General features: G+C 39.8%; 1 protein-coding gene across 2 annotated transcripts in view; it reads right to left on the bottom strand.

Annotated features, from left to right (window-relative positions):
• Positions 1-9,202: 9,202 nt before the first annotated feature.
• RTN1 (reticulon 1) overlaps positions 9,203-22,906 on the bottom strand; it is a 242,867-nt gene continuing 229,163 nt past the window's right edge. For both annotated transcript variants that reach the window (XM_057733608.1, XM_057733609.1), the window contains 6 exons: positions 22,600-22,807; positions 19,885-20,023; positions 18,394-18,463; positions 17,830-17,876; positions 17,686-17,744; positions 9,203-9,998 (listed from right to left, as the gene is read on the bottom strand). In XM_057733608.1, coding sequence (XP_057589591.1) covers positions 9,956-9,998; positions 17,686-17,744; positions 17,830-17,876; positions 18,394-18,463; positions 19,885-20,023; positions 22,600-22,807 — 566 coding nt within the window. In that variant the 3' untranslated portion in view covers positions 9,203-9,955. The remainder of the gene's footprint in view (positions 9,999-17,685; positions 17,745-17,829; positions 17,877-18,393; positions 18,464-19,884; positions 20,024-22,599; positions 22,808-22,906) is intronic.

Below are 22,906 nucleotides of genomic sequence, written 5' to 3' on the forward strand. Positions count from 1 at the left end.
GCTAGAGCTGCGCTGTGGCTCTGTGACCAGGGCAGGGGGTGGGGGCTGGAGCAGGGAGTGCTCTGGATGTCAGGATGTCAGCAGAGCCATGGAGGTCTGCCAATGGGCGTGGAGTGAATGGAGAGGGAAATCAGGAGCTCAACCAGATATTTAGGTTGCGATCTCACTACAAAGAGCCTTGAGTTTCAAACTCAGGAGTTTGGATTTAATGTCGCAGGCGATGCTGCTGTGAATATGTTGATGGAGAGCAGATTAGGCTGCTCTCTGCTGGCAGCTGCTTGGTAATTCAGTTTATTTTTGCCTAAAGTAACATTTTATCACAGGATAAAATATCATTATCAATTACTTGGCATTCTGATTTTTTCAAGTGAGCACCTGCAGAGTAATCAGAAATTAAATTGGGCCTGAAACAACCAATGGCATATTTAGCAAGAATGTCATATTTTTTTTTTTACTACCAAGTCACTAATGTTTCAAGTGGTATCCTCTTTTAGAAAGGGAGCAGCGGATGATTGTTAATGCTTACTTAGCATTTTTATAGACTTCTCTAACATTCATGATCTTTCAGTAGCGGTATTCTTATTTTCCTTATTTTTTTCTTGTTTTAGTTAATTCTTATTTTTTAAGGAGAAGGTAATTCATATGAAGACAGTCTGGTTAAGATCATTGGTGTAGGTACTCTGTTTGATTTAAAAATCTCTCTCTCTTTCTTTTTTTTCCTTTAACAAATTTAGAAAATGTCAGATTAACACGGGCTGACCATTTCCTCCATATGTGGTTGAAGTTGAGAATTTCCAGAGCTTATTTGGGAAAGGAAAAATACAAGCCATGGCAACTCTCAATCCCATTCCTTCCCACCCCCTCAGGGACCTTCCTCAGTTAGCTCCTCCCTCTCCTGTGTCTTCCTCCAACCTCATGCCCAGTTGTCTCTTCCTAATTTCATGCCTTTCCTAACCCTTCGGCCACTCTACCTCTCATTACCAAACTTCGTAAAAGCGTAGTCTGCATCTTGGCTATACTGCACCCCTTCACCCCGAATTCTAAATTGCCCCCTCCTCACCTTCGAACGGCCTTTTCTCAAGCCCCAATCCCACACATCCTCCTTCCTGCAGTATTTGACACAATTACCCAGCTCTTCCCAACACTTTTTTTTAGAAACGTACCTCCTAATTTGTTCCTGCTCTTCCTTCTCCACTTCTTTCACTGGCTTCCTTGTCTTCTTCCCCCTGTTTGCTAAAAGGGGGCATGTTGTCTGGACTCCATCCTTGGTCTTCTCTTCAGGCTCTCTCAACCCTTCCCTTGAATACGGTTGAATCTACACAAGTAACTCTCAGGTTGTATCGCCTGCCCCACCTCTCCTCTAATGTAGACTACACTAAACATTCTCATCGGTCTATGCTGCCAGCATGTCAAATTCTACCAGTTCAGAATCAACATCTGCATTGCAGGTAGTTTTTCTGCCTATTGAAAACATACTTGTATCGAAAAGCTGTCTCATCCACAAATTTTTTCTTGATTCCAATAATCTCAGCTCTTCCAGAGCACGTTATTCAAATTTTTTATGGTTAGTAATTATAGGCTGAGTGTCTAATAGTTTTCTATGTGATAGTCTTATTAATAAATAGATGTGTAGACTTTACACCTCAATTTTCTCATCTGTAAATGAGGCCTTAATTTAGGGTAGTTTTGAAAATTAAATAAACTGATATAAAGTGTTTAAAACAATGCCTGGAACAAAACAAACAACTCCATATATTGTTGTCATCTCTATAATATGAACTCCTCAAAAGTGGGCACTATGTTTTACTCATTTTTTAATCTCCTGTAGCACTCAGCATAACAATTTTCACATATTAGATGCTTAAGATATTGTTGAAATGGATAATAGAAGAGATTCATGCGTTCAGAATTTTTAAAAAATGTAGAGCTCAAAATCTCTTGCAGTTTAGGTTTTAGTGGAAAAAGAAAAATACTGGGGAAAAAGGCAACTTCCTCAGGGTCTCACACCACATTTATATGTAGGCTGGTATAGCAAGAGCTGATATTCATAAAAGTCTTACTGGTCACTACCATTATAACACTCTGAATAGAGATCAACTCGATGATGGATGATGCCTTTAGGGCCGGGATGGGGAGGGTCGGGGGAGTTGTGGGAAGGAGGGAATATGGGGGTATGTGTATAAATACAGCTGATTGACTTTGGTGTACCTCAAAAACTGGTACAAGAGTGTAAAGCAATTATATTCCCATAAAGAGCTAAAAAAAAAAAAAAAACACAAAGACCCTGAATAACATTGTAAATCACCAGATTAAGTTGCACATAAAGTTTGCTTCTAAGTGAATTTTATTACACCAGAATTATCCCTTAATAATTAGTTTTAAATGATAACTCTTATTTAACCATGATTTCAGTTAATGAGAACTTTGGATGCTCAGCTCTGCCCAGATCAATGAGCTTCTGCAGTTGAAGAAAACTGTCAGAATTGTCACCGTGGCTCCTGCATTCCAGTTCAGGATGAATTTGTGTGTCAAATTAAGCCATGATATAGAGTTTCTGAAGATTTGTGCACTCTTCTTTACTGCCTTTATTCATGGCAGGGTTGTTAGGTAATGCCTGGATTTAAGCACTTTTGTCTTTAACTACAAAAGTCAAAGCAGCGAAATTGTATGTGTGGAAAAATACTCAACCCTGCAGTTAAGTCCTTGGACTCCCTTGTGTTATGCCTGTTGACAATTAATGTACTTTAGTTGAATTTTTATGACTACCAATCAAATAGTCTTGCTGAGGCAGCATTTCTCCTGAGTTAGAGATTGTAGGGAGGGGGCAGAGAAACACAGGAAAGGTAGTGTTCTCAGTGGAAAGAGCCCAGGCCTCGAAATCAGACAAAGAGTGATCCAAGTCCTTGTTTCATCACTTACAAGTTATGTAAACTTGTGCCAGTTATTTAGACATCTCGAGATTCAGTTTCCTCATTTGGACAATAAAAATAAAAATATTAACCATGCAGGATTTTGGAATTCTGAGGATTAGGAGTAATGTTTGTAAAGAGCCCAGCAGGCACAGTGTATGGTTCAGTCATGCTATATTAGTTTCATTTTAATAGCTTCAGAGTAACCTTATTGACTAATAAATCATGCAGCTAAATTATAAAATAATTAGTTAATATTAGTTAATATAATAACCAATTTAGGAATTAAAGAATAACATTTAAAATAAGGTAAATTTTTATATAAAAGAAAAAAAGTAAGTGCACTTTACTTGGTAAGAAACTCTATAAAGGCCAAGAAAAAAAATGCTCTTGGTTTAGCACTGTTCTTCCCAATGGAGGTTCAAAATTCTACCACGAATTGGGCACCCAAATGAGTTCATGCAGATAACCTAATAGAATATAATAGAATCCCTGATGAAAGTTCCACTTAGTCTGTTGCAAATATACTTTTTGGTAGCAAACATCTGGCTGTTCTCTCCCACTTAGAGGAAGCAAAGACATGAGCTAGATTCTGTTGTTGAAAATTGGTTAACTAAATATGCGTGGATTTATTTCTGGGCTCTCTATTCTGTTCCATTGGTCTATATGTCTGTTTTTACATCTGTATCATACCGTTTTAATTACCATAGCTTTCTAGTATAGTTTGAAATCAGGGAGCATGAATGATACCTCCAACTCAGTTTTTCTTTCTCAAAGTTGCTTAAGCTATTGCGATTCCATTGCATTTTCTATTTCTGTGAAAAATGCCATTGGAATTTGGATAGGGATTGCACTAACTTCGTATATCACTTCAAGTACTATGTACTTTTAAACAATATCAATTCTTCCAATCCATGAACACAAATTCCCATTTATTTGTGTTTTCTTCAATTTCTTTCATCAGTGTCTTATAGTATTCTGTGTACAGATCTTTCAGCTCCTTGGTTAAATTTATTCCTAGGTATTTTATTCTTTTTGATGCTATTGTAAATGGGATTGTTTTCTTGATTTCCTTTTTGGATAGATCAATGTTGATGTAAAGAAATGCAACTAATTTTTGGATGTTGATTTTGTATCCTGCAACTTTACTGCATTTGTTTTTTAGTTCTAACAATGTGTGTGTGCGTGTGTGTGTGCACATGCGTGTGTGTGTGTAACCTTTAGGGTTTTCTAAATACAGGATCATGTCATATGCAAATAGAGATAATTTTACTTCTTTCCTACTTTGGATGCCTTTTATTTCTTTTTCTTGTATGACTGCTCTTGCTAGTACTTCCAGTATTATGTTAAATAGAAGTGGTGAGAGTGGGCATTAGAGGAAAAGGTTTCAGTTTTCCCCATTATGATGTTAGCTGTGGGCTTTTCATAAATGGCCTTTACTATGTTGAAGAAATTTACTTTTATACCTATTTTGTTGAGAGTTTTTATCATGAATGGATGTTGATCTTTGTCAAATGCCTTCTCTGCATCTGAGAGGCTCATGTGATCTTTATCATTATCTTGTTAATGTGGTGTATCACATTGATTGATTTGTGTCTGTAAACTAAACTTGTATCCCAGGGATAAATCCTACTTGGTCATGGTGTATGATCTTTTTGATAATGCTGTTGAATTCAGTTTGCTAGTATTTTGTTGAGGATTTCTGCATCTATGTTCATCAGAGATACTGGCCTGTAGTTTTCTTCTCTTGCGTCTTTGGCTTTTGTATCAGGGTAATGCTGGCCTCATAAAATGAGTCTGAAAGTATTCTCTCCACTTCTATTTTTTGGAAGAGTTTAAGAAGGATTGGTATTTATTCTTCTTTGGATGTTTGGTAGAATTCAGCTGTGAAGCCATCTAGTCCTGAGGTTTTTGATTACTACATCAGTCTCCTTATTTGTTATTGGTCTGTTTAGGCATTGTTTCTTCTTGATAAAGTCTTGGTAGGTTGTGTGTTTCTAGAAATTTATCCATTTCTTCTAGGTTATTCAATTTGTGTGCATATAATTTTTCCTAATAGTCTTTTATGATCATTTTTATTTCTGAATTATAATGTCTCTTCTTTCATTTATGATTTTGTCTTTTCTTTTTATCTAGCTAAGGATCTGTCAATTTACTTTTTTCGAAAAACAAACTCTTAGTTTTGCTGATTTTTTAAAAACTGTTTTTCTATTCTCTATTTGACTTATTTCTGCTCCAATCTTTATTATTTCCTTCTTTCTTCTAACTTTAGGTTTAGTTTGTTCTTCTTTTTTAGTTCCTTGGGGTATAAAGTTACATTGTTTGAGATCTTCTTTTTTAATGTAAGTATTTATCACCATAAACTTTCCTTAGTACTGCCTTTGCTGCATCACATAAGTTTTGGTAATTTGTTTTCATTTTCATCTGTCATGAGAAATTTTTAAAATTCCCTTTTGATCCAGTGGTTGTTCAAGAGTGTATTATTTAGTTTCCATGTGTTTATGAATTTTCCACATTTTCTTTTTGTTACAGATTTCTAGCTTTATTCCACTGTGGTCCAAAAGATACATGATATAATTTCTATTTTATTAAATTTGTTGAGTTGTTCTGTGACCTAACATGTGATCTATCATGAAGAATGTTCCATTCACACTTGAGAAGAATTTCTTCTGCTGTTGGGTGAAAGTTGTATATGTCTGTTAGGTTCATTTGATCACTAGTGTTGTTCAAGTCCACTGCTTCTTTATCAATCTTTCTGTCTGGATGTCTATCCATTATTGAATGTGGGGGTTGAAGTCTCCTCCTATTATTGTATTGTTGTAAATTTCTTCATTCAGATTTGTTGATATTTGTTTTATATACTTAGGTGTTCTAAAGTTGGATGCATATATATTTACAATTATTACATCTTTCTGTTGAATTGACCCTTTTATCATTATGTAATGACCTTCTTTGTCTCCACACACAGTTTTCACTTAAAGTCTACTTTACCAACGAACTTCATACTTTATACTCTCATGTTGCCAGTTACTTTCCTTTCATTTCCACTTGCAAAACTCCCTTTGGCATATCAGTCAGCAACCAGAGAGAACTAATTCCAGCAGGATTCTTTTAAAAGGCAACTGGGACACAGGATAAAAAATAATTCATTTCAATTTACTCATCAAAGAAAATGTGGCCAGCCAAATTAATTCTGTAATATTGAATGTATTGAATTAAAGCAAAATTTTAAAGAAAAAATCATAGTGAGGAGCTTGAGATTGGTGTCAGTATAAAGCACTAGTGAAGAAGGTTGGAGTGTGAAGGCAAAATGACCCTTTGCCCAGATCTACAGGGTTTGTTTACTGCTCCTTAACCACAACCACATTGGCTGATCCCAAACTGCAGCGGGGGCTCCTGTATGTCCCACATACTTCCTTACACTCAGAAGAGAGTCTAAAGTTTGGGTGCCTAAAGCTGCCCTATTCAATGACAATGTGGCAGTTGCTGGAACCCCATAATAGTGAAGCAAGGCCCAACACTCGGCTGCACTTGAATACATTCAGGTAAAGGAGAGGCTGTTCCACTACTTCTCAGCAGCAATTCCTTACAGTGGGAAACAACTGGCGACACAGATCTGGGCTCTGCACAGAGGGAAAAGTCTTCACGGTGAGGTGAGGGCCAGTGTGAGGCTCAGGGAGGTTCTATGAGTTGAACTGTGTCCCCCGTAAAAGATATGTCAAAGTCCCAAACCCCAGAATATAAGCTTATTTGGAAATAGGGTCTTTACAGAGCAATCAAGTTAAAATGAGGTCATTGGGGGCCTTAATCCATATGACTGGTGTCCTTATTAAGAGGGGAAATTTGGACACAGAAGGAAGATGATGTGAAGCCACACAGTGAGAAGATGTCCTTGTGCCTGAAGTGATGCATCTACAAGGCAAGGAATGTCACGGACTGCTGGCAACCACTGGAAGCTAGAAGAGGCGAGGAAGAATCCTCCCCTAGAGCTATCAGAGAGAGTGTGGCCCTGCCAACACCTTGGCTTTGGACTTTTTGCCTCCAGAACTGTGACAATAAATTTATGTCATTTTAAGTCATCCAGTTTTTGGTACTTTGTTTGGGCACTATGAGGAAACTGGTATAGGTGGGGAAAGAGCAGAGAATATATGAACTATCCTAATTCATTTTTCCTGAAATGATCTATAAAACATACCACAGCTTCTTCACCTACTCACCCCCTACTTGCTTAACTCATGTTTAAGCTGTTAAGAATTTTCTATTGTTCAGAGCTTTCAGGATAACTTCACTCACTCTGGGTCCCTGAGGGCTCTATTCTTAGTCTGCTTCTTACCTGGTCTTCGGGTCCTCACATTATTTCCATCATCTCAAATATCATCTTGACTGATGCTTCCTGTAAAAGCAGGATCATATGTGCCCCATGTCCCATCTGTTAGAATTCTACAATTCACACCTATCGTTTTGGAGTTTCCTCAGGAAACTTTCTTCACCATAGCTAGCAAGCAGAATTCCTCATTAGAGCCTCTGAATGAGCAGCTGCTTATGAAAGGAATTCTGGGCTCTCGGGAGGGAGGAAAATGCTGCACGTTGAGACCTTGAAGAAGGTTAATTTGATACAATGAAGTCATTTAGAAGAAACTTTATCTCAAAAGTTGGACACTGAAACACACACACACACACACACACACCCACACACACACACACACACATTCCTCTTCTACATCTGGTAACCACAAAAAACAGCAGGCACCAAACCAAGCTTATTATCTTCCTTCCCCAGACAAGCTCTTCTGGGCTTTCTAACCTGAAAAATGGTATTGCACTCTCCTGATCATCTAGTCTTTGACAGAGCTGGGGCTGAGGGGAGGCAAGTGAGCTACCTAGGGTGCAGATTTTAAGGAGGCACTCACTCTCAGGGTCAGCCTTGGTCTTGAACTCCCACATGTCGTCAATCACCAACACCAGTCCCATACCCCTCCGTGTCATCTCTCCTAGCGGCTCCTCTGTGCACAGTGGGTGCTAGGCATGTTGGGCTGATATAGAGGATCAGGGACAGGTGACTATATCCTTTCCATTCTCAATGTAGCTTCCTTAGTAGAAGCCTTGTAATTTGTCACCTGTCTGCTGTTAGTTGTGTCACAATTATCTCCTATATTCTTTTCATCTCCAGTATCATGCATCCTCATTGTGTCTATGTGACTCTGACACCTAAAAAATAGAGCACAAACTCCTTAACATTCACGTTTCTTTTTAGTGTGGGTTGAACCCACCCTTTCAGCCTCACCTGGCACTACATTCCCACTCAAGCACCTTACAGCCCAGTTCAGTGTATTAGTCACTGTTCTCTGCATATGCCATGTGCCTCCACATCTTAGCATCTTAGTCCATGTTCTTTCTTCATGCTGCGAGGAACCTTCTCCTTCTGGAAAAAGCCAGATCAGAACCCAGCCCCAAAGTCCACCTCTGAGAATCCTTCTCTTTTGCTTTAGTCTTATATTGCAGCTCTTATTTCATGCTGCCTTTTACTTAGTGAGCATTTCCACATGGCCTCCTCCCATCACCCCGTCTTGGCTATTGGCACAGTATCCAGTTAAGTTGGTTGTGTTGTCGTCACTATACTTTGCACAGAAGGGTAACTCCATGAGTGCTTATTGAACACAAGTCCAAAACTGGTCAAAGGCAACTTTTTGTAAGTAACTATCCTTTTTTTCTCCCATTTTTATTTCTCCTACTGCCACTACTTCCATCCACTTCTACCTCATCATCTTTGACGCATGACTTTAACAGTGAAATAACACAGGCAATAGGACTTCTTCAAAAAATAATGAATAATCCTTAGAAGACTTACCTTGGTGAGGGCAGGAATCACTGCCTCTCTTATTCACAGCCCTGTTCTGAGTGTTTGGCATACAGCAGGTGCTCAATAAATAATTACCAAAACAGTGAGTTCATAGCAATTATAATTTTTATGCCAGTATTGTGTTGCATATTATTATAAGAAGTTTATGGTAGAATTTATATAACCTTCAAGTTTTAAAAAAACTATTTAAATTATCTGCATAAACCCTACAGAGTACAATATGAAGAGTGTTTTCCAGTTTTACCACTCTCCAGTGATTTCTATTAATAACCCAAAGGAGCCATATTCTAGGTTGGAGTGGGACTATGTGGTCCTGGAAACAGGAGAAAAGTGAGCACTTGGTCTCAGCCTTCCCAGCACATCCACAGGAGATTTTATTTCTTAGAGCTTTTGCATTTTCTGGTGAGATCATGAGAGGAAAGGGAGAAGTTTCTACATTTAGTAACATTTATTTATGCATTCATTTTCAAGTACATAAGTGCAAATATCCAGAGTCCATAATTAAGTCCATTAGGAACTACAGAGAAAGTAATACAAATTGTAATAAAGTTAACATGCTGGTACTTTTAGTTACCATACATGTGAATCAGCCCATCAGTCTCACACAACAAAAGTACTGCATATTTGTTTTGGGTTTATTCATTTATTTACTTATTTTAAGTTATACAAAACTGATTACCCTAAGTACGGTCGACTTGTTTTTATTTTTACGTTGTGTGTGTTGGAAAAACATTTAAACATCGGTCTACGAGTCTATATATTGTTATTAAAGATTAATCCAACCAACAACCCAAGGATATATAAGCGATTTCCACTATTGCATCAGTGCACTGGGTAGGAAAGCCCTAGCCACAGGGAACATGAGAAGCTACAGAAGCATTGCAGAGAGAAGAACACCGACGAAGGAAAGATAACTTGGGTTCTCACCATCATGCACTTTTTTTTTTTTAGCAACACAAAATTAAAAACCACATCTAATACACTTTTCTCTATGCTTTAGTGCTTGACACAAGTGACTCAAATATCCTAAGAGTACAGAAACAGCCTAAAACCAGCTGTTTTAAAGTTCGTCTCTAAGATTATGGTACTGGGGGGGAGAAACAATCCATGTGCAGTAACATGTAAGACAGAGCTGTTACCACTTCAGACATTCCTCTTGGTGTCCAGTCCCTGGTGGGGTAGCGATTTACTCAGTGTGCCTTTTAGCGCCTGGGATTTTAGCCTGAATCCTAAAAAGACAGTATCAGAAGATGGTAAATCACAAGTGTTATTAATGAAATCATTTTATGACATCATTCATTACGTGTTGCTGCTTTAATTAGCTAAGTGACCAAAGAGCTTAATATTCCAAAAGTTATTACAATTTTTATGTACGAGTGTCTATGAACACATTGCTATGCAGCAATAAGACGAAAGTATGAATTAGATAATGAATGACCCAAGGAAGCCATATTCCTTAAATTATAACTTTTTAGGTAGACAAAGATGTCAATTTATTTCAGAATTATAGAAGCTGTGATACAGTCAGGTGACCATTTATCACTAAATCTGGGACACTTCTGAAAGTGAAAGAGGGTGCTGTTGTTACTCACTATGCTAGGACAACAAGCACAAACATGGATGGTTCCAGGTAAAGAAATCTATGGTCACCCTCAGCATAAACTCCCCAGAACTAGAATTAAGGAACCTGGGTCCTAGTTTTAGCCCTCTACTAATTAGCTGTGTGACACGGGCCAGTTAATGAGCCTTCCTGGCCCTAGAGCATTTACTGGGTTCAAATTAGATATTTCCAATGCCCCTAAAATTCTGTGATTCTCACAATATGGCAGTGTTATTTTAGGGTAGGTTTATACCAGAAGCACTTTGTTCCATTAAATCAAAGCTTTATGAGCTCCCCAAGCAGAGTTTGACTGAGACTTTCCTCTGTGCCAGGCACCCTTCCAGATGCTGGAATTCAGTGCACAGAAGGCAGAAGGTCCTGCTCTCACAGAGCTTTCATTCTCCTAGGGATTGAGGAGCCATAAATAAACAAGTGGACAAACAAGAGAAGTACATATGGTGATAAATACTATAAAAAACTCCAAACAAGATGGAATGACAGGCAGTAAGGGGGCAGTGGTGATAAGGTGGGAGATGCCTACTTTAAATCCACTGATGTGAGAAACAGATGCTCCAAGGACAAGAGGGGGCCACCAGGCAATCATCTGGGTGTGAAGTGCTTCAGGAAAAGGAAGCAGGGAGTGCAGAGGCCATAAAGTGAGGACAAGCTTAAGAGGCAAGGAGACCAGTGTGCTTGGGGAGGGAGGAGGGGAGGTCTAAGAGGCAGGAGGTAATCAGATGGTGTTGGAACTTGTGGGCGGTGGTAAGGAATTTAGGTTCTATTCTATGCATGGGAAGCCACTGATGAATTTTAGGCAGAGGAATGATGTGATCAAAGAAGATCATGATGGTGGTTAGGTGAAAAAAGTGGGGAAACAGAGGTGAGAGCAATAATGGATGGGGGAATACCATAGCAGTCCAGGTGCCAGATGGCAATGGCCTGGGTGATAATGGAGTGATGTGAACACTCCAGGGATCTAGTGTGGAGGTGGAGCTGACAGGACCCACCTGCCATGTTGATGGATTGAATGTGCAGGCGGGGAAAGATGGAGAGTAATCAAGGAAGATTCTTCGATCTTGGCCTGAGCAACCAGGTGAATGATAATGCCCTTTACCAAGACGGTAACGACTGAAGGAAAAATAAATTCTGGGCTGAAATCGCAAGATCTGTTTGGCCATGATGAATTTGAAATGTCTATGGGACATTTGAGAGCAAACATCACATAAGCAGATGAACAGACCTGGCTCTCAGTAAACCTTCGGATTTAGACTTTATACATCTATTAATAACATCTAGACTTGCATTGATTTTTAAAAAATAAAAAATGTCTCAAGCACATCACTGACTCATATTTGGCTGTGACCAATTAACCAATGAAACCCCCCCAGGCATTTTTTATACATGCTATTGTCGTACCCTATGTCATCTCTACCTCCCCCCCCTCCCATTCTATATTTGCAAAGTTGACTTTTTAAAAACCTAAACTTGTGGAGATACATGTTTTGGCGTCCTTGACATAGAGATAAACTTTGAAGCCATAGGACTGGATGAAAGGTGAACCAGAGAAGGAGAAGCCAAGAGAAGACACTGGGAGAAAGCAGCTGGGGCTCAAGCAGTGTCACTAGTCAAGAAGAGTGTTTAACAAAGACAGCAGTAGCCATGAAGAGTGTCTGAGAGGTTGAGACGGATGAGCATGGAGTGATGGCTGCAGGATCTGGCCGTATGGAGCTTACTGGGACCCTGACAAAGAGCAACTTGAGTGCTCATGGTGAAGGCCTGATGGAAGTGAGGTGGGAGAGAAGAAACAGAGATAGCAAGGACTGAAGACTGGGGAAATTACGACTGTGGAAACAAGCCATTAGAGGCAGAAACTGATAATGCAGCAGAGAGTGTGAAACATTCCAAGAGACACCTTAGGTCTATCTTCTCAAACGTTTACCACATATGTTTTAGTTTTTTGAAAAAAAGTCAGAAAAAGAATGACAAACATTGTATGCTAACTCACATATATGGAATCTAAAAATGGTACTGATGAACTCAGTGACAAGACAAGAACAGGGACGCAGATACAGAGAATGGAATGGAGAACTCGAGGTTTGGGGGGGTGGGGGATGAAGGGGAAGCTGAGACGAAGTGAGAAAGTAGCATAGATATATATACTACCAACTGTAAAATAGATAGCCAGCGGGAAGTTGCTGTATAACAAAGGGAGTTCAACTCGAGGATGGATGATGCCTTAGAGGACTGGGACGGGGAGGGTGGGGGGGAGTCGAGGGAGGGAGGGAATACGGGGATATGTGTATAAAAACAGACGATTGAACTTGGTGTACCCCCCCCAAAATAAATAAATAAATAAATAAATAAAATAAAATTCAAGAAATGTGTAGACATTGCAAAAAACAACAACAACAAAAAAAACACTTTTTATTCTATGTTGGAGTATAGCCAATTAACAATGCTGTGATAGTTTCAGGTGCACAGCAAAGTGACTCAGCCAACGTTACATATACATGTATCCGTTCTTCCCCAGACTCCCCTCCAAGCCAGGCTGCCATATAACATTGAGCAGAGTTCCCTGTGCTATACAATAGGTCCTTGTTGGTTATCTTTTTTAAACAGAGCAGTGTGTACATGTTAATCCCAAACTCCCTAACTATCCCTTCCTTCCACCCTTCCCCCCGCCGGTAACCATGAGTTCGTTCTCTAAGTCTGTGAGTCTGTTTCTGCTTTGTAAATACATTCATTTGTATCACTTCTCTTTAGAGTCCACATATAAGTGATTATATGTTTTAGTTTTGAAATGCTTTAGAATACCACAGTAGACCAGGTGTTAACTAATTCTACTTTTCTCCCATTGCAGACATCCTTTTTACCACATCTGTGACAGTGGTCAACTAACTTTTATGTGAAAACTTCAATGAGTGACAGTGAGCTCACTGTTTCATGGGGTGAATGGTTTCACTGTTGAACAACCCTAATTGGTACTGTTTTCCCTCATGTTTCATTCAAATCTCAAAACTTCTGGACTTTCCATTCACAGCTCTTTAAAGGAAAAGAGGAAGACTACTTCTTTCACAATGTTAGACCTCCAAATATTTGAGGGTAGCTACTGTGTTCTTTTAAAGTTATCTCTTTTCCAGAGTAATCATCCCCAGTGAAGTTGGGTTGTCACTCGCCATTACTGCCAGATTTCCAATACTTCCATACCTGGTCATCTTTCTGACATTACACAAGTGTATAACTGAAGCTCTTAAAATACCCAACTCTGAAATTTAACACAGATATGGAATGACAATATGGAATATGAAACAACTATGGCCTCTTCTGATTGTGATTTATACTTCTATCAATAACATCTAAACTTGCATAGATTTTTAAAAATATGCCTCAGTACATTATTGACTCATATTTGGCTGTGATCCATTCATTGATTAACACCCACCCCCAGGTATTTTTTACACAACCACCGGTGTACCCTATCTCATCTGCCCCTCTTCCCATTCTATATTTGCAAAGTTGACTTTCCTAAATATAGAACTTTCCCTGTCAATTTAATTTTATTAATTTCACTTCAGCATTCTACATTACTCAAGATCACTTTATTCATTTTGAATCGAACTTTGCTGTCTTCTGAATGTGCTTTTGCTCCAAGCTATGTGTCACCTAGAACTCTGATGAGTATATCTGATTTGTCTTCACACAGTCACGTGAAATACTGGGATGGAAAGTCATGGAGTCAAGGGCAGAGCCCTCTGTCACATTATACCTTGCCCCAGATGGACACTGATGGATTAATGAACATCCTTAGGGTCTATTTCGACCTTCCAGAACTCTACCAATTGTGCTATCACATCTACCAGATATCTCCATTTTCTCCTCAAGGATACCAGGAGGACTTTTCGAGTACCCCACTGAAATCCAAATTCTTGCTGGCTAGGGCAGGCCTCAGTTTAGTGATCATAGAATGATCTGAGTATTTACCTACATTTTTAGTAATTCATTCTGAAACTTTGCTTGAAAGTAGGCATTCAATTCATCAGAAGGTAATTTCTGGAATCTATTCTTCTCATTTGAAAATCAGGACAGTTCCTGCCCAATTTCGGGCTATTTTACCATCCTAGAACATAACCCGCTTGGACATGGGGAGCTGTATTCACTTGAGGCAGATTTCTTATTAGGTTTTTAGTTATTTAAAGCTTTAATTCCTCTAAAATATTTATTTTCCCTTTTTAAATTTGTCAGCCTTTCGAGCTGGAAAACTGAGACACAGGAAGGTTAAATGACCTGGACAGGTTCATCATCCACTCAGTACAGAGAAGGGAGGGGCACCACGGGCTCCTGGCCAGGCTGGGACTGTCTGCCACATCCCTCGTGAACTGATCTCTAAGCAGTTGAAGGAGGATGATTATGACCGTGATCACCGAGTATTTATTGAGTGTTTCCTATGTCCAAGCAAGAATAGTTTATAGACATTATCTTTTCAATGTATAGATAAGGAAACAAGCTCAGGGAGTCAAATTACATTTATAAAGAACTCATACAGCTAAAAAATGCCAGAAATGGACTCAAACTACTCTGATTCCAAAGATCATGTTCTTAACTTGTTTCACTAAAAGTGTGTGAGTTCTTTTGGTGGAGTTATTCTAACATGGAATCAGAATTTCGGAGGTTGAAGCAGCCTTAGAGGTAAGATCCCACCAAGAAATCTGTAAAATTTAGTGTCAGGCAAAACCAGATTCTTTTGAAGAACTGCTGTTTCCTCCTTTCTGATAATAAGAACTATGTAACTTACCCAGTTTCTCTTTTTGTTCTTAGCTTCCTTTCTATTCTTTTTCAGATCCTTGATTTCCAATTTTAATTTAACCAACTATATTGTACACATGCATTCATACATTTTACTTCTCTTCCTTCTCTCCTTTCCACTCCATTTATCAGGCCTATACCCTTATCACTTTTGTTTGAATTCTAATAGCCTCCCAGCTAGTCACCACATCTCCACTTTCCTCTCCAATTCTCCTCCCACTAGACTGTCATAGCAATCTGTGCAAAACCCAAGTCTGAGTCTGATTACATCAATCTCCTGCACAGGAACATCAAGAGCAGGTCATTTCCTGTTGAGTCAGAGTCCTAACTCCTTAGAGCATTCAATACTTGACCTCTGCCTCTCTTTGTAAACTGTTTCCAGTTCTTCTTTCCATTCATTTAAACTTTAGACACACTGGTTAACTCACTGCTCCCTGCACTTGACCTACACGTTCATGCTTCTGCCTCTACCTGTATTATTCCTTCTTACAATGTCTTTCCCTTCATCATCCACCTGATGAGTGTTTACCCATCCTTCAGGGCTGCTACAGACTGAATGTTTATGTCTTGACCCACCCCTAACCACCCCCCACCCCAATTCATATGGTGAAACCTTACCCCCAATGTGTCGATATTAGGAGTGGGGCCTTTGGGAGGTGATTAGGTCATGAGAATGCAGCCTTCATGGATGGGATTAGTGCCTAATAAAAGAGAACCCAGAGAGCTTCCCTCCACTTTTGCCATGTGAGGACACAGAGAGAAGTCTGCAACAGAACCCGACCATGCTGGCAAGGGCCCTCATTTTAGTAGCTTTCCATTATCCCCTTTAGGTAAGACCAGTAGTTCCCTTGTCTCTCTCACTTTAATATCTTACACAACTCTATTGTCATTCTTATACTGTCATATAGTTATTTCTTTACAGTTCTGTCTGCACCCATAGGCTGAGAGCTCTGCTGGGGGGGATCACCTCATTCATCATTATACTCCCTGTGCCTGTTACATGCCGTAAATAACAAGTATGTGTTTTTTTTGGAAGCAAGCAACCAATCAATCAAATAAAAAATTAAGAGATGTGATTTGTTCAAGATCCTCAAACCAAGTATTGGACAACTGAGGACTAGAACTTCTATTTTCCAGTTTCCAAGCTCCTATTCTGGTGCTCTTTGCTGTAGTTCCTGAACATAGTTATAACTGCCAAAAAGTCACCTAAGGAGTTCATTAAAATATAGATTACAGGTCCCTTTTTCTAGGAATGCTACTCCCATAAGCCTGTTGTAGAGTCTGGGAATTCATGTTTTTAACAGGTTCCCCAGGTTTGGCAAACACCAAGTTTCATATTATACCATGCTGCCATTTCTTAATACAAAGTAATGAATATTTATCCTCAATTTATTCAATTGCATTAGGTATTAGTTGCATTTGTGTCCAAGCTGATAATTTCAGGCATTTTGAAATGTGCTATAGATTTGATACAAATCCAAATTTACCATGAATTTAAGAGGAAGAATATAAACAATACACAGTAAAAAACAAAAATCTTTATATACTTCAAGAGAGAACTGTAACTGATGATATGCAAATCAAACAGCAGAAGAACTTTAAAGTGCTTATTTTTTTCTTGTTTGTTTTACTATCTAAAATACTTTCCTTTAATTCTGACCATCACCTAGGTCTAGCCACATGATTCTAAGATTACCAGAGAGAAAGTCTAGTCTTTTTGAGACACGTATTTGTAGTCGGAGCCTAGGTCAGCTTTTGATTAAAACAAAATCTTGAGTAATAATGACAACATAAAAACTATCATTTTAGATGAAGACATAGCTAAAAACACTAATTTAAGAATTAAGGAAAACGACTAAATTAATGACCATGTTAACTGTAGATACTTATAACTGGAATCTTTATCTCCTAATATATAAAGTAGCCATAAAGTAGAGTCTATTCAAGACTCAGGTTTAAAAAGCAATGGTGTTAATAAAATAAGCAAACACACATGCTTGTTGAGTTGAAATGGTGTAATTTAGAATGTAACAAAAGCTCCAAAGATTAAAAAAATGTTTTAAGTTTTAAAAATAATTTCAATGGTTTAAAAGATTAGTGATATTTATTGTTTAAAAACTGAAGATGCTTTTTAACTTAATGGTTTTTATTTCGATTAAATTGTTATAAATTAATTTTACTTTTCTGAATCAGGCTTCTTTCTTTCCTCCAATCCATCTTAGTCTTGGACATGAGCCTGTCCCCAGATAGAGCTTAATATCATTCATTCGTTAAAACTTGTTTCATGATACCTAAGATAAACCACTGAAAGTTTTGTTTAATTGGAAGTTTTAAAATTTATACTTAATTTATGACATAATATAATTGGGAAGGGTGTGAATATATGGCTCAAATAAGTGAATGATCATAAATGAACCTATTATTTTATTATACTTTCATTACTCCTATCTAATGCAGTCAAACGCCTGCCTAAGGCAGTCTCTCCTTTTTATGAATTGCACTATGTAACTTACTTTGCCACAACAGCATTTATGTGAGTCCTCACAAGTCCCAGATATTGGTCAATCTGTGCCTACAATGAGGAAGAAATCGTGAGCACGTCCAAAGTTCACAAGGTCAAAACTTAACATGAATGTTTGACACTACATAGAACTTACCTGGTGCTTAACATACACTACAGGTAGAGTAAACATTGAAACCACAGCTGAGGTGAAAAACAAAGATAGTATTAAAATTGAGAGTTATCAGTAAGAATAAGCTTATAGACACATTTTTATGTACTTATATGATATTATGACATTATTTGCAGTAGCCAGCATTCTAGCTAACAGATGGCAGGGCTAGTTCAAGAGGAAAACAAAAATACGCTGAGACCTTGACAGATATTAAGTCATTATTCCTGGAATAAGGGAATGACTTCCTAGGATGAAAATGAACTTCTATACATAACTGCCACTGAAGCAGATATATATTTGAAGCCAAATAAAACCAGTTATGGTTGAAGGAAAAAAAAAAAACTCCGGACTAAGAAATTCGTAATTCCTGTGTAACGCATATCGTGCTCTGTAACTGCACGCTGACGGCCAGGGAGATGCTGTGGACTCAGAGCATCTGGCACTGGTTGCTAGGAATCCACCCGAGCAAGCTAGCAGCTAACAGCCTAGGAGCTTTGTGCTCGCCGAGTCTGTGCAGGGAGGCATGACACACGTGTCTATCCGTACCCATGAGCAGCAGGGTCAGGCCGTTGAAGAGAGCGCCAACGTATGTCAGGAGCCACATCAGGACTGCAAACTGGAAAATGACACGGTGATCAGAGCTTCTGAAACCATCTCACTTCACTGCCTTCTTTAGATTAAAATTTGAGGCAAACTACATCCTGGGTTTAATAGGAAATGTAAGAGCATTTAAAGCTCATCACAGAATTACTGAAAGAGGATCCAGTCTTTACTTCTCTCAGAACCCTTTGGATCTCTTTGCTATAAGACTTGAGGGACTCAATGAAATAATAATCTAGGGCAGGGGTCAGCAAACTGGCCCTTGGCCTGTGTTCGTATGGGCCTACAAGTTAAGAGTAGATGTTACATTTTGCAATGGTCAAAGAAAATCAAAACAAGAATAACATTTTGTGATATGTGAAAATGACATGAAATTTAATTTTCAGCATTCATAAACAATGTTTAATTAGCACACAGCCCGGGTCATTCTTTTACGTATTGTCTTTGGCTGCTTTCCTGCTATAATGGCAACGTTGAGTGGCTGCAAAGAAGACTGTATAGCCTGCAAAGCCTAAAATATTTAGTATATGGCTCTTTATAGACAAGGTTTTTTGATGCCCATTCTAGCCCACAAGTTTTACATTACAAGTGTAAACAGAAAGGTCACCTTAAAAGCCCTAAGGTAAGTAATTATAATCTCCCTGCTATCTCTTTTTAGTCATTACTTGCCACTTGCCAAGACATTATTCCAGTAAAGCACCTTGAGGGTCAAGGTCTCATCACTCACTTTCCTTCTGCTCTTTCTTCCTCAGTTAGGAGCAGTGCATATAGTGCAGACCCCTCCCTCGTGTGTACAAAGTGCTCTGGGAGAATGGGGAACTCACAGGATCCTTGCCTGGGCTCCCACTGCTCTGCCCATGGCCCTGTTGAATCACGATTGACTGACTCTGGTTTTACATGTAAGCCACAGGGCAGTCACAGCAGCTTGTTCAAAGAGACCTGGTGAGTTCAATGACGGCACCAGGAATAATACCCAGGTGCCCAGGGTCCTCTATTCTCAGGCGCTCAGTCTCACAGCCCACATGTCTCATTATTAGCAGAGTCCAGCATTTCAGGGAAAAACATACGTATTTTTCACATTCCCAAAAGCAGGTTTTCATTTTTAAAATAATTTTAGGAAATTGAGGAACTGAAAATGGTAAGGAGAAGCAACCTGGGGTATTGTAAAAAGTACAGAACTAGAAGCTGTGTGACCTGCGTTTGATCCCAGCTCTGTCAGTGACTCACAGGGCAACCTCGGGAAAGTGTCTTAACCTCTCTGAAACATAGTTCCAGCATCTGTAAGATGAGGGGATTAGACTGGATGAGCTCCATGGTACTGCAGAGCTGGAGATTTTCTGACTCTAGAATATAATTAGCATTTGCAGTTTATAACATTATACCTTTAGGGAAAACAAAACTCAAGACTGTCAAATGGAACGGCTTAAGCCACCGTACTTTTAAAGAATCCACCAGGTCCTGGACAAGGAAGAGCCTCCTCAGTTCTTTAAGTGTGTTGTTCACGTAGAATTGCAGGCAGTCTGTGTACTTCTGAATCTGATCCTGAGACAGGGTGATCTCGAGCTCCAAGTAGGCCCTGTCAACAAAGCATCCCCACAGAGAGCTCCATCAGAGAGAATCCTGTAACAGCCAAGTTTTCCTCCTCCAACCCTGAGGACAACAGCCAGGTCACCCTGAAGGATCTATACCAGCCAGAAGGCTGCAAGGCACCACACACACCCACAGCCAGTGCACCGGGGAACACGGGAATCACGGCACTTAGCAGGGCACTGTGACTGCTTCTGTCGCCCACAGGCAACATTACAGTGTGAGCTGATAACTCAGAGCAACTGGTTGCGAACAGAGAACAGTCAGTCCAACATCAGCTCATTTGCTGAATTCTCTGCGCATCTCTGGCCCACCAGGTGACTATGAAAGTCTTCACTTCTTCCTGGCTGCATGAAGGCGAACTGTCTTTTTAAATAATTGAGACATCTTAAAATCCTAGCCGCCAATTATTATTTGTTGTCAAAACTCCAAGATTTCATATTTACATTCTGGAAAGTACTTCTAGGTTTTATCTAGAGAGCTCTGAAAACGCAAGCGACCTGAGCCATATTGAAATGCTCCCTGGTCCTAGCAAGAGTGGTATTTTTAGTAATTGCATTTTCCATTTGTTCAAATGGTTAATTTGAACTCTTGGGTAGATAAATCAGGCTCTTCAAATATATAAAAATCAACTCATCCTCCTGTTTTGGCCGTCCCCCTCTCTCCCCGCTGCAACCCCCCCCCCGCCGCCCACCCTCTCTCTCCCCTTTCCCTCCCACCTCCACCCACCCACCGCCATGTTTTCTGTGTCTAGAGTTCTTAAAGTGCTCACCTAACTCTGAGGATTGAGAGGAAAAGAGTAAAACAGAATTTGGCTTGAGTTTTAGTGAGTTTAGGTTTATATGTTTGGCTTAAAAAAAAAATAGAACAACTGATTTATCTAGGTAATATTTTTGATTCAAAACATACTCTGAGTTAGATATTCCTTTTACTGATAAAACAATTCAGCCAAAGGAGTATTTTACATTTTAAATTTGTCTCCTAATAGAAGATAAAGTAGTTGAGCTAATTATATTTAGACTCTTGGTCCTACAACTGGGTAGTTACAGAAGGAATAAGCCAAGTGAGCCAGGAGTCCTCAGTGTACCCTGACAGTCTTGGATCCAAGAACATGGGAGAAACCAGCCTCTCTTGGAAGACTCACGGCAGAGGCTGGGGCAGGCAGGACTCTCAAGGTGTGGACACTGGTCACAGGTGAGGGTCGCTGAAGCAGGCATAGTGTTCCCCCCGGTCATACGACACTCCACCTCTCCATTCTTTCCACCCTTGGGATGGGAGCACGTGCAACCAAGTTATAGCCCAGAAGACCAATTAACTCTGCATTAGAAGAAGGCCAAATACACCCCAAGAGCGAGTATGATCAGACTGTACCTGTGTTCGACACTGAGGCCAGGAACAAGAGGCTGGGAAGGGAAGTCTGAAACTTGGCACTTTCCCTTTTGTCAACAAGGCCCCATAACACAGGTGTCTTTTCCCTCTTTTAAGAACCTGGTGCTCCGAGGACTTGATTCAGCTGACTGGTGAGGATGAGCCAGGGAGGATTCGGAGGCATCCCCAGTGAATTACTGGGGCTGGCTCAGAAGCCGTTATACAGCAGTATCTACAGGTCTCATCCAGGATGCAGAAATGTCCCTCAGTTACAGGAGGTGAGGACACCAGTGGTGGGGCCTGCATCTGGGGCCAGCATCAGGTGAGGGGTGACTGTGACCATCAGTGCTAAAATACCCAGGCCTTGCAAGCTAGAGTCAGGAGTAAAATGGGGTGGAGTTGGGGAGCATGCAGCTGGCAGTGCTCATATCTCCCTCTGCACATTTCATAGATCCTCTTCAAACACTGCCTTAGAAAAAAATCCTCCTCTTCAGCGTTTGTGCTAGTCAGATTTCCCCCGTACAAAAATACAGAAAAGGAGGCGTGATACTGTTCCCAAACCTTGCATCCCTCGGAAGTTTGGCCTTTTGATATTAAACTTCTGGAAAAAGCAGAGAAATGAAAATCCAAACACGCTAGTCCTGGCTCTGTGCTGTTTACTGCCATGTGACTTTGGGCAAGTCACTTTACTTCTTAGAACCTCAGTTTTTCTATCTGTGAATAGGGATCATAGTGCTCTGCCTTCTTCAGAGTTGGGAGGAACAATTGTTGAAACACTTTAAACTATAAAACACTGTACACATGTAATGAATTATGATTACTATTAGTAACAATTAAATATAAAATTAACATTAAATATAAATTTAACAGTTCACATTTCAGAAATTCACACACAAAGAATTTATATTTATAAATTATAGAAATTTATATTAAAGATAAATATTTAGTATTTAAGTAGTAGCAATTAAAGTTTTAAAAGTTCAATAAAGCAGTAAGTGTTAGAATAGGGATAAATGAATTTGTTTTAGAAATGTAACAGAAATGTTAGGTATTAAAAGAGAGAACATTAAAGGAGACTCCACGAGGCCTATTAAGTGTCAGAGAAGCAGGACCCATAGGACACAGGAGCTGAAACAGAGGCAGCAGAAAGAGCCACGTGAAAGGTGGGGCAAGGGCCGGTCGGGTGGGGGCACTCACTTGAAAGGGTGACCCTCGTCGGTTTTCTGCACAGCTTGTAAAACAGACTTGTAGATGCGGAAACTGATGGTGGCCGAGAGCGCGGCAAGGGCCAGGTAGGCCACGACGCTGACGACGCTGAACTGGGTCAGGGAGAAGAGCAGCAGCAGGAAGCTCCCAAACACTATCCCCGTCTGCTTGATGTCCCTCCAGTACAGCAGGTCAATAGCTGCGGGGAGGAGACACACACACACATACACCGCTTAACACTGGCAGCGCCACTGGCGGAGCTGCTGCAGCCCATTCCGCAAAGCCATGGTTGCTACAG

This window comes from Hippopotamus amphibius, chromosome 4, assembly GCF_030028045.1.
Source record: "Hippopotamus amphibius kiboko isolate mHipAmp2 chromosome 4, mHipAmp2.hap2, whole genome shotgun sequence".
NCBI lineage: Eukaryota > Metazoa > Chordata > Mammalia > Artiodactyla > Hippopotamidae > Hippopotamus > Hippopotamus amphibius.